The sequence below is a fragment of the Mesoplodon mirus genome (genome assembly GCF_964341445.2).
Source record: "Mesoplodon mirus genome assembly, chromosome: 9".
Taxonomy (NCBI): Eukaryota; Metazoa; Chordata; class Mammalia; order Artiodactyla; family Ziphiidae; genus Mesoplodon; species Mesoplodon mirus.
This window is the reverse complement of record NC_138985.1, coordinates 23,042,124-23,054,413: the sequence shown is the minus strand read 5'-3', so window position 1 is coordinate 23,054,413 and position 12,290 is coordinate 23,042,124. Positions and strand designations below refer to the sequence as shown.

Sequence of the window (12,290 nt, the reverse complement as noted above, 5' to 3'; positions counted from 1 at the left end):
AGAAATGTGTATGCTATCTTTCTTCAATTAATAATTCACAGAACCATAAACAGTTTATAAGTGGAATTCGATTCTGGGGCAAAGCATGTGCTCATAAATACTCGCCTGCTTGTTAGAAAGAGATTTCGGTGTTTTCATGGTAGAATAGATTTTTTTGTTTGTTTTATAAATGTATTTTATTTATTTATTTATTTTTGGCTGCGTTGGGTCTTCGTTGCTGTGCGTGGGCTTTCTCTGGTTGCAGCGAGCGGGGGCTACTCTTCGTTGCGGTGCGTGGGCTTCTCATTGTGGTGGCTTCTCTTGTTGTGGAGCACGGGCTCTAGGCGCGTGGGTTTCAGTAGTTGTGGCTCGCAGGCTCCGTAGTTGTGGCTCACTGGATTTAGAGCGCAGGCTCAGTAGTTGTGGTGCACAGGCTTAGTTGCCCCATGGCATATGGGATCTTCCCACACCAGGCCTCGAACCCGTGTTCACTGCATTGGCAGGTGGATTCTTAACCACTGTGCCACTAGGGAAGCCCGGTAGAGTAGATTTTTTTTTTTTTTTTTTTTGCGGTACGCAGGCCTCTCACTGTTGTGGCCTCTCCCATTGCGGAGCACAGGCTCCAGACGCGCAGGCTCAGCAGCCATGGCTCACGGGCCCAGCCGCTCCGGGCATGTGGGATCTTCCCGGACCGGGGCACAAACCCATGTCCCCTGCATCGGCAGGCGGACTCTCAACCACTGCGCCACCAGGGAAGCCCCTAGATTAGATTTTTAAAGATACAAATAAAGTTTTAAAAAATGGAATTTGAAAATGGAAACATTCAATCTAGAGTGGGTAATAAAATCAACTTTTGTGAGGTATGACAAGTTTAACTCATTTTTCTCCTAGACTTTTTGGCCTGCTGCAATGTGAGTTGAATGCTCCACAGACTATGGACACACCTGGAGAGTGTTCAAATATTTTTCCAAAGACTGTACTACTTCCTTCCCCAACATCGCATCTGGCCAGGCCCACGGAGTGGGAGACCTTGTTTGTGACTCCAAATATTCAGATATTGAACCCTCCACTGGTGGTGAGGTAGCATTTCCTTTCTTGGATTTCTTTGCCATAAATGAAACCTATTTTTGTTAATGTGGTTAATTGAGATGAAAACAATTTAGGTAGTGTCTACTGAAATTGAACTTGAGCTGCTGGTTGTTTCAGAATGAATGTGTCTGGATTGAAATGAGTCCTGAATTCATCTTATATTCAGATAAATTATAAATACCTTATAAGAAATCATCCTGTAGAAGAGTGCTGTGCTGAAGGTAAGCAAGGACTAAAATACAGCCTGGGCACCAGAGGAAGGAACATCTTTTTCTAACCCTTGTAAAGGAACCACAGAGGCTGGCGGCAGCCTTGGATTAGTTGTCTCAGCTCCGTGCTCTATAAGTCCCCACCCAGGTGGAATCTGCCAGGAACTTCCTCAGAGCAAAGCTGTTGATGGTCAGGGGGTAGGAGTGTGCTTGGGAGATATGACCTTATCAGCTAGACTAGAAGGAATAGTGGCAGAAGGCAGGTCCAGAACCCCCCGCCAGATCCAAATTGACGATGACTTGCTGAATAGTGACCCCCTCACTCCACTCCAACCCAGCAGAGGAGCCCTTTCCCCAGTGGTATCAGCACTTCCGTCTACATGGACCACTTGTGCGTAAAGAGCCAGAATGACTGTTTAACAACCTTCCTTCGTTTTCATTCTCGGTATTTTTATTCATATGAGAACCTGTTACCGACCAGGGTTCTTGGCCTTCCCCAATCAATAAAAATTGACTAGAGGCCAGACAAGAAATTCAGGCAAGGCTTTATTGGGGCCCCTGCTGCAGCAGCAGGGAGCGAGAACAAACAAGTTTCCCCTGCTTGCTTGCTCCCCGAGGTGGGGGGGCAAGCTTGTTTCTTATACGGGGTGAGGGTAGGCTGTGTCCAGGGGTCGGGCCAGAGGGGTGGCTTAGGTGTTTTGCCCACCTCTTAGGTAGTGTTGCGTGCAGGGCGCACGCGCAATACCCTGCTTTTGCTCCCGACACCCTGTTTTTGCTCCAGGCTCTTCAAAAGTGGCAGTTAGGTTTTTTGGTCTCTTTGTATCTTTCGGGTCCAGAATTTGCCCCAACTGTGCATGCATGCAGTTATTTTTAGTCCCATGCAGTTTCTCTGTATTTTGTCGCTGGAGGAGAGGTGTGTCCAGGTGCAAGCACTGAAGCAAATGGTCCCAGGTCCCAGCTTGTCTCAAACCCAAATGATAATCTGCATTTTACACCAGGTGGGAAGCAATGGCTCAGCCTTCTTGCAAGGTCAGAATCTCTTCTTAAGAGTATATTTAACAATTATGTTTTTGGGGTAAAATACTCTAAATTTACCTATGTTTGTTTTACAGGTTGTTTTAAAAGTTTTGGATCCCAGCTTTGAAATTGAAAACCCTTACAGCCCCTACGTCCAGGGTATGAATTGCTTTATATTTTTCACACCAACTCCTTTTCTAAAATTTCACGTTAGGGGAATTCCTTGTTATTGCATGTCTAGGGGACATTAAGGGGATGTCAGTCAAGCAGTGTGCATTGAACCCATCCAACCTAAATGCACTTCGATTTGTTAATTTCATTATTTTCCTTTCTCTAGACCTTGTGACATTAACAAACCTGAGGATGAACTTTACCAAACTCCATACCCTCGGGGATACTTTGCTTGGAAGGAGGCAAAATGATTCCCTTGATAAATACTAAGATGCTCTATATGAGATGGTGGCTCTGTGAAGCTGTTTTTGCAGTGGCCACACTAGCTAATGTGGCCCAACACAGAAGGTGCGCGGAGACGTTTTCAGCCCTCCCGGAATGGTGAGTTACAAACCTGAAAGAGAACGTGGTTGGCTCTCCCATCTTCCCTTACACTGTCTTGGTGCTGAATGTATGTAGATCAGACTGTATATGGGGATCAACAATGTTGTTTCATTCAACCTGGCCCGTCAGGCCATCTGGGGGCCTTCGGTTCTCTGGACAGAGGTTCTTGTGGATTCTGCCACATGTGGGCATCATTCAGCTAATGGGCAGAATTTATAATTTATGATTTCAAGATAGTCCGTTTTGCTGTCTTTTGTTTATTGGTTTTTTAGGGAATGGAGATTTGCTAGGGACGACCCATAAGTTCACATGCGTTGTCTCTCAAAAATATATTGAAGGTCTATCATGTGAGAGCCTGTGCTCAGTGCCAAGGTGTCTGAGTGACATCTGATGCTCTGAAAATGGTCACCCCAAGTAACACTTAAACTACAAATGAGTCTATCGTAAGCAGTGCAGATCTTCTCCATTTCTGGGACTAATTGTAAAAGAGTGGTGTCGTAGAAGAATGGTATTTTTGTGCAGAGTCCTGGGGGTGTGTCTAACTCAATAGTTTTGAACTATTGGTCATAACAGACAAGGCTGGATGTTGAGGCTGTTGCATCTTCCCACCTAGACACCTCTGTGTTTCACTGGAAATGGAACTTTTCCATGGGAACGTGGATGGACATGGAGGGCATTTTGTGAAAAAAACAAGAGAATCACATAGCTTTCTCTAGTTTCTTTCTGTTTTCTAATTCCCTCTTTTCCTTGATGCTCCTAAATCACCCCATACACGCACACGCACGTGCACACGCATACTTCCCATCCTGGCCCTCATTTTGCCAAAGGCTGCAAAATGTGTGTTCTGTCTTCCCTGAAATTAGAATTCAGAAATGCAAAAACATTTATTTTAGGTGTTCACTAAACATCTTAAATTTTTTTTAATTTAAAAGCTAGTTAAGCAAATAATGAAAGATAGTTAAGGCTGGTATTGTAACTAACAGATAGGAAACTAAGACCCAGATGACCCTGTGGCCTGGTATGTCATTTTCCATTTAAAGAACCCCAGCGTCCTCAAAGCTCTAAGATAAGCCCTGTGTTCACACTGTTTATGTTCCTCACACATGCAGGTTCATGGTCGGTGCATCTGTCAGCACAATACAGATGGCCCGAACTGTGAGAGGTGCAAGGACTTCTTCCAGGACGTTCCTTGGAGGCTAGCTGTGGGCCCCCTGGACAGCACTTGCCGAGGTGGGTGGATCTCCGCTCTCAGCATAGACCGAGTTTCCTTATATGAGCTCCTTACACGATCTCTGCTTTTCCTTCTTTTGGAGAACATTTAGTTGGTGTCTGCGGGCCTGCAGGCAGCGCAGGTGGTGAACCCCTGTGGCTTCCACTCCAAATGTGCGGTAGCCTCATGTCTCCCAGTATCTCACATAGAATAATCACCAGCTTCTCAAACCTTCACACCAAAAATTCACATTAATTTGAAGAACGAGACAATATGCATGTTGTGTGGCCCCTTTCCAGCGGGGGGCATAGCCATGAAATGGTACTATTTATGAGGACAGTGCCACTCCAGGAATGTGGTGACCCCTGGAATGGGTACAAAGATCCCCACTGTTTTCCTGAATTATCACACACTCAATGAAGGTGACCTTGAACCTTATGCCAGCTAAGATGAGAAATGAGGTCCAGAATGGAGCTGGACAGGCTATTGTATTTTTTATAAATATCGAGGCTGATAAGATAGGAGGGCTTTTTGTCATGTGTTTGCTGCCTCTGAATTTTGATGAACTTCCAAATAAACCTGTTATCCAGTTTCTTTTCCCAAATATGGGGAAAACGGGATTCGAAGGAGAGGTTGTCAGATGAGCTTTTATGGAAAAGCCCCATCTGTGAGTGTCACAGTGGATAAGACCCAGCAAAACGTAGCCAGAGATTATGCTCTTTACAGGGAAAAACCCAACGGGAGGAACGGCATAGACCTTACCACAAAGACACACATCCCTCTAAACAGACTGCCTTTCCTTCCGACGCTCTGGCTGAGCCCCTGATGGGAGGAAAACAGCCTGCAGCCCCCCTTGCAGCAATTCGGCCCTAGAGAAGCAGAGGCTGGCTGGGCCCAGCTCTAGCATCCGATCTGGAGAATCCAGTAGTACCATACTACAGAGTATATGATGTGAAAAATTCAGATTTACAAAGCCCGAGTCAGTGAAAGTATTCTTTACCAAAGGACAGAAAAAATACTGCATGCTAGGGCTTCTAGGTCACCCAAATGATTTATATTTGTTCCCTTGATTTAAAAAAAAAAACTAAATATTAAACGTTTCGGGAACACATTTTTACAGAGCGTGTATGAGCAGAATTGGAGTACTAGAAAGATCCTTGAAAGCACCTATTTTAAGTCTTTGTATATTTGGTGAAAGAAGGCAGGGTGGCTGAAGAAAGCGGAGGGGAGAATGGGTGATGGAGCGTGGAGCCACCATCCTGAGGATGCTCATCCCTGAGACCTTGGCCAATCTCTCATAACTCCACTGGGTTCTCAGCTTGTCGCTGTAACGGACACTCTGACCGCTGTCACTTCGACAAGACCGTGTACCTGGCGAGCGGGAGCCACAGGGGGTACGTGTGTGACGGCTGCCGGCACAACACCGAGGGCCAGCACTGCGATCGCTTCAGACCCCTTTTCTACAGGGACCCCCGCAAGGCCATCTCGGATCCTTATGCGTGCATTCGTGAGTCCCCAGCCTTTGACCCATCCTCTCCCCTCATCTGAGCAGACACTGATGAAGCTGGTGTCCCTGGGGCCGCCAGCCCACCCTGGGTTCAGCGGCGTCTCCAAACTGCCCTCTTGGGGGTGGGAACTGCAAAATCGCTTCGGCTCTGAGAGCTTTTCTCTCTCTGAACAAGTTGGGCCAGGTAATCCAGGTCCGTCCTGGTGGTCTTGCGGCCGAGGCTGATGCTGATGATTCGGGAAACTGTTCTGAATTCAACCAGGATGGGGCGATGGTTTCAGAAGAGGCCGCATGCACCTGCAGTGTCAGCTCAAGGAAGTAACTAGAGAAACTGGCTACAGTATTTGGCTACAGATGATTCAATTTTGCTAAGCTATTACCTCGTTTCATTTTTCTTTTTTTAACCTTTAAAAATCTTTCCTTTTATCTTTAATGTCAACTTTTTCAAAGGGAATATTTCACTCATAGACCAAATAATACAGAATAATATATATATATATAGAATAGAGCCACCACTAGCTTTGTGAAAATGTAATATCTTACTCTCTCACCTTCAGGCCATTACTAGAACACTACAGCATTGTGGATGGGATGTCCCAGCTGCACACCTGTCCCCTTTGTCTACCCTCCTTCCTAGGGATAAACTCTCATATATTTGGCAGTCATCGTTACCATGCTTGTTTTTACACTTTCACACATCTTCATCCACAAACAATACATGTTGACATGTTTTCAAACTTGAGATAGATGATATTTGAGTATTTCAAATACTTGAGTATTTCATTCAACATTGTATTTTTGAGATTTGCCCATATCAGGTAGCTCCTAGTTCTCCCATTTTAATTTCTATATAGAATTCTTCCTTCCTATATATGTAACAAAATCTATTTGTCCATTTGTCTTTCGATGCTTCAGTAAACATTCTTGTACATGTGGCCTTGTGCACATGCACAGAGACTGTCCCCAAGAGTCATACCTAGGAGTGGAATGACTGGGCCATAGACTGTGAACTTCTCCAAGTTGATTAGATAATAGTGACCTGTCCCTTAAGTGTGTATAACAATTAACAGCCACACCAACAGTGTATGAGAGTTCCTGTTACTCCATTTCCTGGCCAACACTGGATTTTGTCACACTTTAACTCTTGGTAATGTGAGTTTTGTCACACTTTTTTTTTTTAACATCTTTATTGGAGTATAATTGCTTTACAATGGTGTGTTAGTTTCTGCTTTATAACAAAGTGAATCAGTTATACATATGTTCCCATATCTCTTCCCTCTTGCATCTCCCTCCCTCTCACCCTCCCTATCCCACCGCTCTAGATGGTCACAAACCACGGAGCTGATCCCCCTGTGCTATGTGGCTCCTTCCCACTAGCTTTATTTTATCTTTGGTAGTGTATACATGTCCATGCCACTCTCTCACTTTGTCACAGATTACCCTTCCCCCTCCCCATATCCTCAAGTCTGTTCTCTAGTACGTCTGTGTCTTTATTCCTGTCTTGCCCCTAGATTCTTCATGACCATTTTTTTCTTAGATTCCATATATGTGTGTTAGCATACAGTATTTTTCTCTTTCTGACATACTTCACTCTGTATGACAGATTCTAGGTCCATCCACCTCACTACAAATAACTCAATTTCATTTCTTTTTATGGCTGAGTAATATTCCATTGTATACATGTGCCACATCTTCTTTATCCATTAATCTGTCGATGGACACTTAGGTTGCTTCCATGTCCTGGCTATTGTAAATAGAGCTGCAATGAACATTGTGGTACATGACTCTTTTTGAATTATGGTTTTCTCAGGGTATATGCCCAGTAGTGGGATTGCTGGGTCATATGGTAGTTCTATTTTTAGTTTTTTAAGGAACCTCCATACTGTTCTCCATAGTGGCTGTATCAATTTACATTCCCACCAACAGTGCAAGAGGGTTCCCTTTTCTCCACACCCTCTCCAGCATTTGTTGTTTGTAGATTTTTTTGATGATGGCCATTCTGACCAGTGTGAGATGATACCTCATTGTAGTTTTGATTTGCATTTCTCTAATGATTAGTGATGTTGAGCATCCTTTCATGTCTTTGTTTGGCAATCTGTATATTTTCTTTGGAGAAATGTCTATTTAGGTCTTCTGCCCATTTTTGTATTGGGTTGTTTGTTTTTTGATATTGAGCTGCATGAGCTGCTTGTAAATTTTGGAGATTAATCCTTTGTCAGTTGCGTCATTTGCAAATATTTTCTCCCATTCTGAGGGTTGTCTTTTGGTCTTGTTTATGGTTTCCGTTGCTGTGCAAAAGCTTTGAAGTTTTATTAGGTCCCATTTGTTTATTTTTTGGGCTTTTTTTGTTTTGGTTTGGTTTTTTTTGCAGTACGCAGGCCTCTCACTGCTGCGGCCTCTCCCGTTGCGGAGCACAGGCTCCAGATGCGCAGGCTCAGTGGCCATGGCTCACGGGCCCAGACGCTCTGTGGCATGTGGGATCCTCCTGGACCGGGGCACGAACCCGTGTCCCCTGCATTGGCAGGCAGACTCTCAACCACTGCGCCACCAGGGAAGCCCTATTTTCGTTTTTATTTCCATTTCTCTAGGAGGTGGGTCAAAAAGGATCTTGCTGTGATTTATGTCATAGAGTGTTCTGCCTATGTTTTCCTCTAAGAGTTTGATAGTGTCTGGCCTTATATTTAGGTCTTTAATCCATTTTGAGTTTATTTTTGAGTATGGTGTTAGGGAGTATTCTAATTTCATTCTTTTAGATGTAACTGTCCAGTTTTCCCAGCACCACTTACTGAAGAGGCCATCTTTTCTCCACTGTATATTCTTGCCTCCTTTATCAAAGATAAGGTGCCCATATGTGCGTGGGGTTATCTCTGGGCTTTCTCTCCTGTTCCATTGATCTATATTTCTGTTTTTGTGCCAGTACCATACTGTCTTGATTACTGTAGCTTTGTAGTATAGTCTGAAGTCAGGGAGCCTGATTCCTCCAGCTCCGTTTTTCTTTCTCAAGATTGCTTTGCTATTCGCGGTCTTTTGTGTTTCCATACAAATTGTGAAATTTTTTGCTCTAGCTCTGTGAAAAATGCCAATGGTAGTTTGATAGGGATTGCATTGAATCTGTAGATTGCTTTGGGTAGTAGAGTCATTTTCACAATATTGATTCTTCCAATCCAAGAACATGGTATATCTCTCCATCTACTTGTATCATCTTTAAATTCTTTCATCAGTGTCTTATAATTTTCTGCATACAGGTCTTTTGTCTCCTTAGGTAGGTTTATTCCTATATATTTTATTCTTTTTGTTGCAATGGTAAATGGAAGTGTTTTCTTATTTTCACTTTAAGATTTTTCATCATTAGTGTATAAGAATGCAAGAGATTTCTGTGCATTAATTTTGTATCCTGCAACTTTACCAAATTCATTGATTAACTCTAGTAGTCTTCTGCTAGCATCTTTAAGATTCTCTATGTATAGTATCATGTCATCTGCAAACAGTGACAGCTTTACTTCTTCTTTTCCAATTTGGAGTCCTTTTATTTCTTTTTCTTCTCTGATTGCTGTGACTAAAACTTCCAAAACTATGTTGAATAAGAGTGGTGACAGTGGGCAACCTTGTCTTGTTCCTGATCTTAGTGGAAATGGTTTAAGTTTTTCACCATTGAGGACGATGTTGGCTGTGGGTTTGTCATATATGGCCTTTATTATGTTGAGGAAAGTTCCCTCTATGCCTACTTTCTGGAGGGCTTTTATCATAAATGGGTGTTGAATTTTGTCAAAAGCTTTCTCTGCATCTATTGGGATGATCATATGGCTTTTCTCCTTCAATTTGTTAATATGGTGTATCACATTGATTGATTTGTGTATATTGAAGAATCCTTGCATTCCTGGGATAAACCCCACTTGGTCATGATGTATAATCCTTTTAATGTGCTGTTGGATTCTGTTTGCTAGTATTTTGTTGAGGATTTTTGCATCTATGTTCATCAGTGATATTGGCCTGTAGTTTTCTTTCTTTCTGACATCTTTCTCTGGTTTTGGTGTCAGGGTGATAGTGGCCTCATAGATAGAATGAGTTTGGAAGTGTTCCTCCCTCTGCTATATTTTGGAAGAGTTTGAGAAGGATAGGTGTTAGCTCTTCTCTAAATGTTTGATAGAATTCACCTGTGAAGCCATCTGGTCCTGGGCTTTTGTTTGTTGGAAGAATTTAAATCACAGTTTCAATTTCAGTGCTTGTGATTGGTCTGTTCTTATTTTCTGTTTCTTCCTGGTTCAGTCTTGGAAGGTTGTGCATTTCTTAGAATTTGTCCATTTATTCCAGGTTGTCCATTTTGTTGGCATAGAGTTGCTTGTAGTAATCTCTCATGATCCTTTGTATTTCTGCAGTGTCAGTTGTTACTTCTCCTTTTTCATTTCTAATTCTACTGATTTGAGTCCTCTCCCTTTTTTTCTTGATGAGTCTGGCTAATGGTTTATCAATTTTGTTTATCTTCTCAAAGAACCAGCTTTTAGTTTTTTTGATTTTTGCTATCGTTTCCTTCATTTCTTTTTCATTTATTTCTGATCTGATCTTTATGATTTCTTTCCTTCTGCTAACTTTGTGGTTTTCTTGTTCTTCTTTCTCTAATTGCTTTAGGTGTAAGGTTAGGTTGTTTGAGATGTTTCTTGTTTCTTAAGGTAGGATTATATTGCTATAAACTTCCCTCTTAGAACTGCTTTTGCTGCGTCCCATAGGTTTTGGGTCGTCATGTTTTCATCGTCATTTGTTTCTAGGTATTTTCTGATTTCCTCTTTGATTTCTTCAGTGATCTCTTGGTTATTAAGTAGTGTATTGTTTAGCCTCCATGTGTTTCTATTTTTTCAGATTTTTTCCTGTAATTGATATCTAGTCTCATAGTGTTGTGGTCAGAAAAGGTACTTGATACGATTTCAATTTTCTTAAATTTACCAAGGCTTGATTTGTGACCCAAGATATGATCTATCCTGGAGAATGTTCCATGAGCACTTGAGAAGAATATGTATTCTGTTGTTTTTGGATGGAATGTCCTATACATATCCATTAAGTCCATCTTGTTTAATGTATCATTTAAAGCTTGTGTTTCCTTCTTTATTTTCATTTTGGCTGATCTGTCCATTGGTGAAAGTTGGGTGTTGAAGTCCCCTACTATGATTGTGTTACTGTTGATTTCCCCTTTTATGGCTGTTAGTATTTGCCTTATGTATTGAGGTGCTCCTATGTTGGGTGCATAAGTATTTACAATTGTTATATCTTCTTGGATCGATCCCTTGATCATTATGTAGTGTCCTTCTTTGTCTCTTGTAATAGTCTTTATTTTAAAGTCTATTTTGTCTGATATGAGAATTGCTACTCCAGCTTTCTTTTTATTTCCATTTGCATGGAATATCTTTTTCCATCCCCTCACTTTGAGTCTGTATGTGTCTCTAGGTGTGAAGTGGGTCTCTTGTAGACAGCATATATATGGGTCTTGTTTTTGTATCCATTCAGCCAGTCTATGTCTTTTGGTTGGAGCATTTAATCCATTTACATTTAAGGTAATTGTCGACATGTATGTCCCTATTACCATTTTCTTAATTGTTTTGGGTTTGTTATTGTTATTTTCCTTTTCTTGTGTTTCATTCCTAGAGAAGTTCCTTTAGCATTTGTTGTAAAGCTCGTTTGGTGGTGCTGAATTCTCTTAGCTTTTGCTTGTCTGTAAAGGTTTTAATTTCTCTGTCGAATCTGAATGACATCCTTGCTGGATAGAGTAATCTTGGTTGTAGTTTTTTCCCTTCCATCACTTTAAGTATGTCCTGCCACTCCCTTCTGGCTTGCAGAGTTTCTGCTGAAAGATCAGCTGTTAACCTTATGGAGATTCCCTTCTATGTTATTAGTTGTTTTTCCCTTGCTGCTTTTAATATTTTTTCTTTGTATTTAATTTTTGACAGTTTGATTAACATGTGTCTTGGCGTGTTTCTTCTTGGATTTATCCTGTATGGGACTCTGCAATTCCTAGACTTGATTGACTATTTCCTTTCCCATATTAGGGAAGTTTTCAACTTTAATCTCTTCATATATATTCTCAGTCACTTTCTTTTTCTCTTCTTCTTCTGGGACCCCTATAATTCGAATGTTAGTGTGTTTAATGTTGTCCCAGAGGTCTTTGGGACTGTCCTCAATTCTTTTCATTCTTTTCTACTTATTCTGCTCTGCAGTAGTTATTTCCACTATTTTATCTTCCAAGTCAATTATCCGTTCTTCTGCCTCAGTTATTCTGCTATTGATCCCTTCTAGAGTATTTTTAATTTCATTTATTGTATTGTTCCTCACTGTTTGTTTGCTCTTTAGTTCTTCTAGGTCCTTGTTAAAAGTTTCTTGTATTTTCTCTATTTCCAAGATTTTGGATCATCTTTACTATCATCATTCTGAATTCGTTTTCAGGTAGACTGCCTATTTCCTTTTCATTTGTTAGGTCTGGTGGGTGTTTGCCTTGCTCCTTCTCCTGCTGTGTGTTTTTCTGTCTTCTCATTTTGCTTAACTTACTGTGTTTGGGGTCTAGTTTTCATAGGCTGCAGGTTCGTAGTTCCTGTTGTTTTTGGTGTCTGTCCCCAGTGGCTAAGGTCGGTTCAGTGGGTTATGTAGGCTTCCTGGTGGAGGGAACTAGTGCCTGTGTTCTGGTGGATGAGGCCGGATCTTGTCTTTCTGGTGGGCAGGTCCACATCTGGTGGTGTTTTTT

General features: G+C 41.8%; 1 protein-coding gene across 1 annotated transcript in view; it reads left to right on the top strand.

Moving 5' to 3' along the window:
- The window catches only part of LAMB4 (laminin subunit beta 4), a gene marked incomplete at both ends in the record, with an annotated part of 124,618 nt that overhangs the window by 28,897 nt on the left and 83,431 nt on the right, over nt 1-12,290 (top strand). Inside the window, 9 exon segments of the mRNA XM_082632987.1 lie at nt 871-891; nt 895-1,059; nt 2,390-2,453; nt 2,632-2,732; nt 2,736-2,762; nt 2,766-2,792; nt 2,796-2,846; nt 3,959-4,079; nt 5,378-5,566. Of these exon segments, the coding sequence (XP_082489113.1) occupies nt 871-891; nt 895-1,059; nt 2,390-2,453; nt 2,632-2,732; nt 2,736-2,762; nt 2,766-2,792; nt 2,796-2,846; nt 3,959-4,079; nt 5,378-5,566 (766 nt within the window).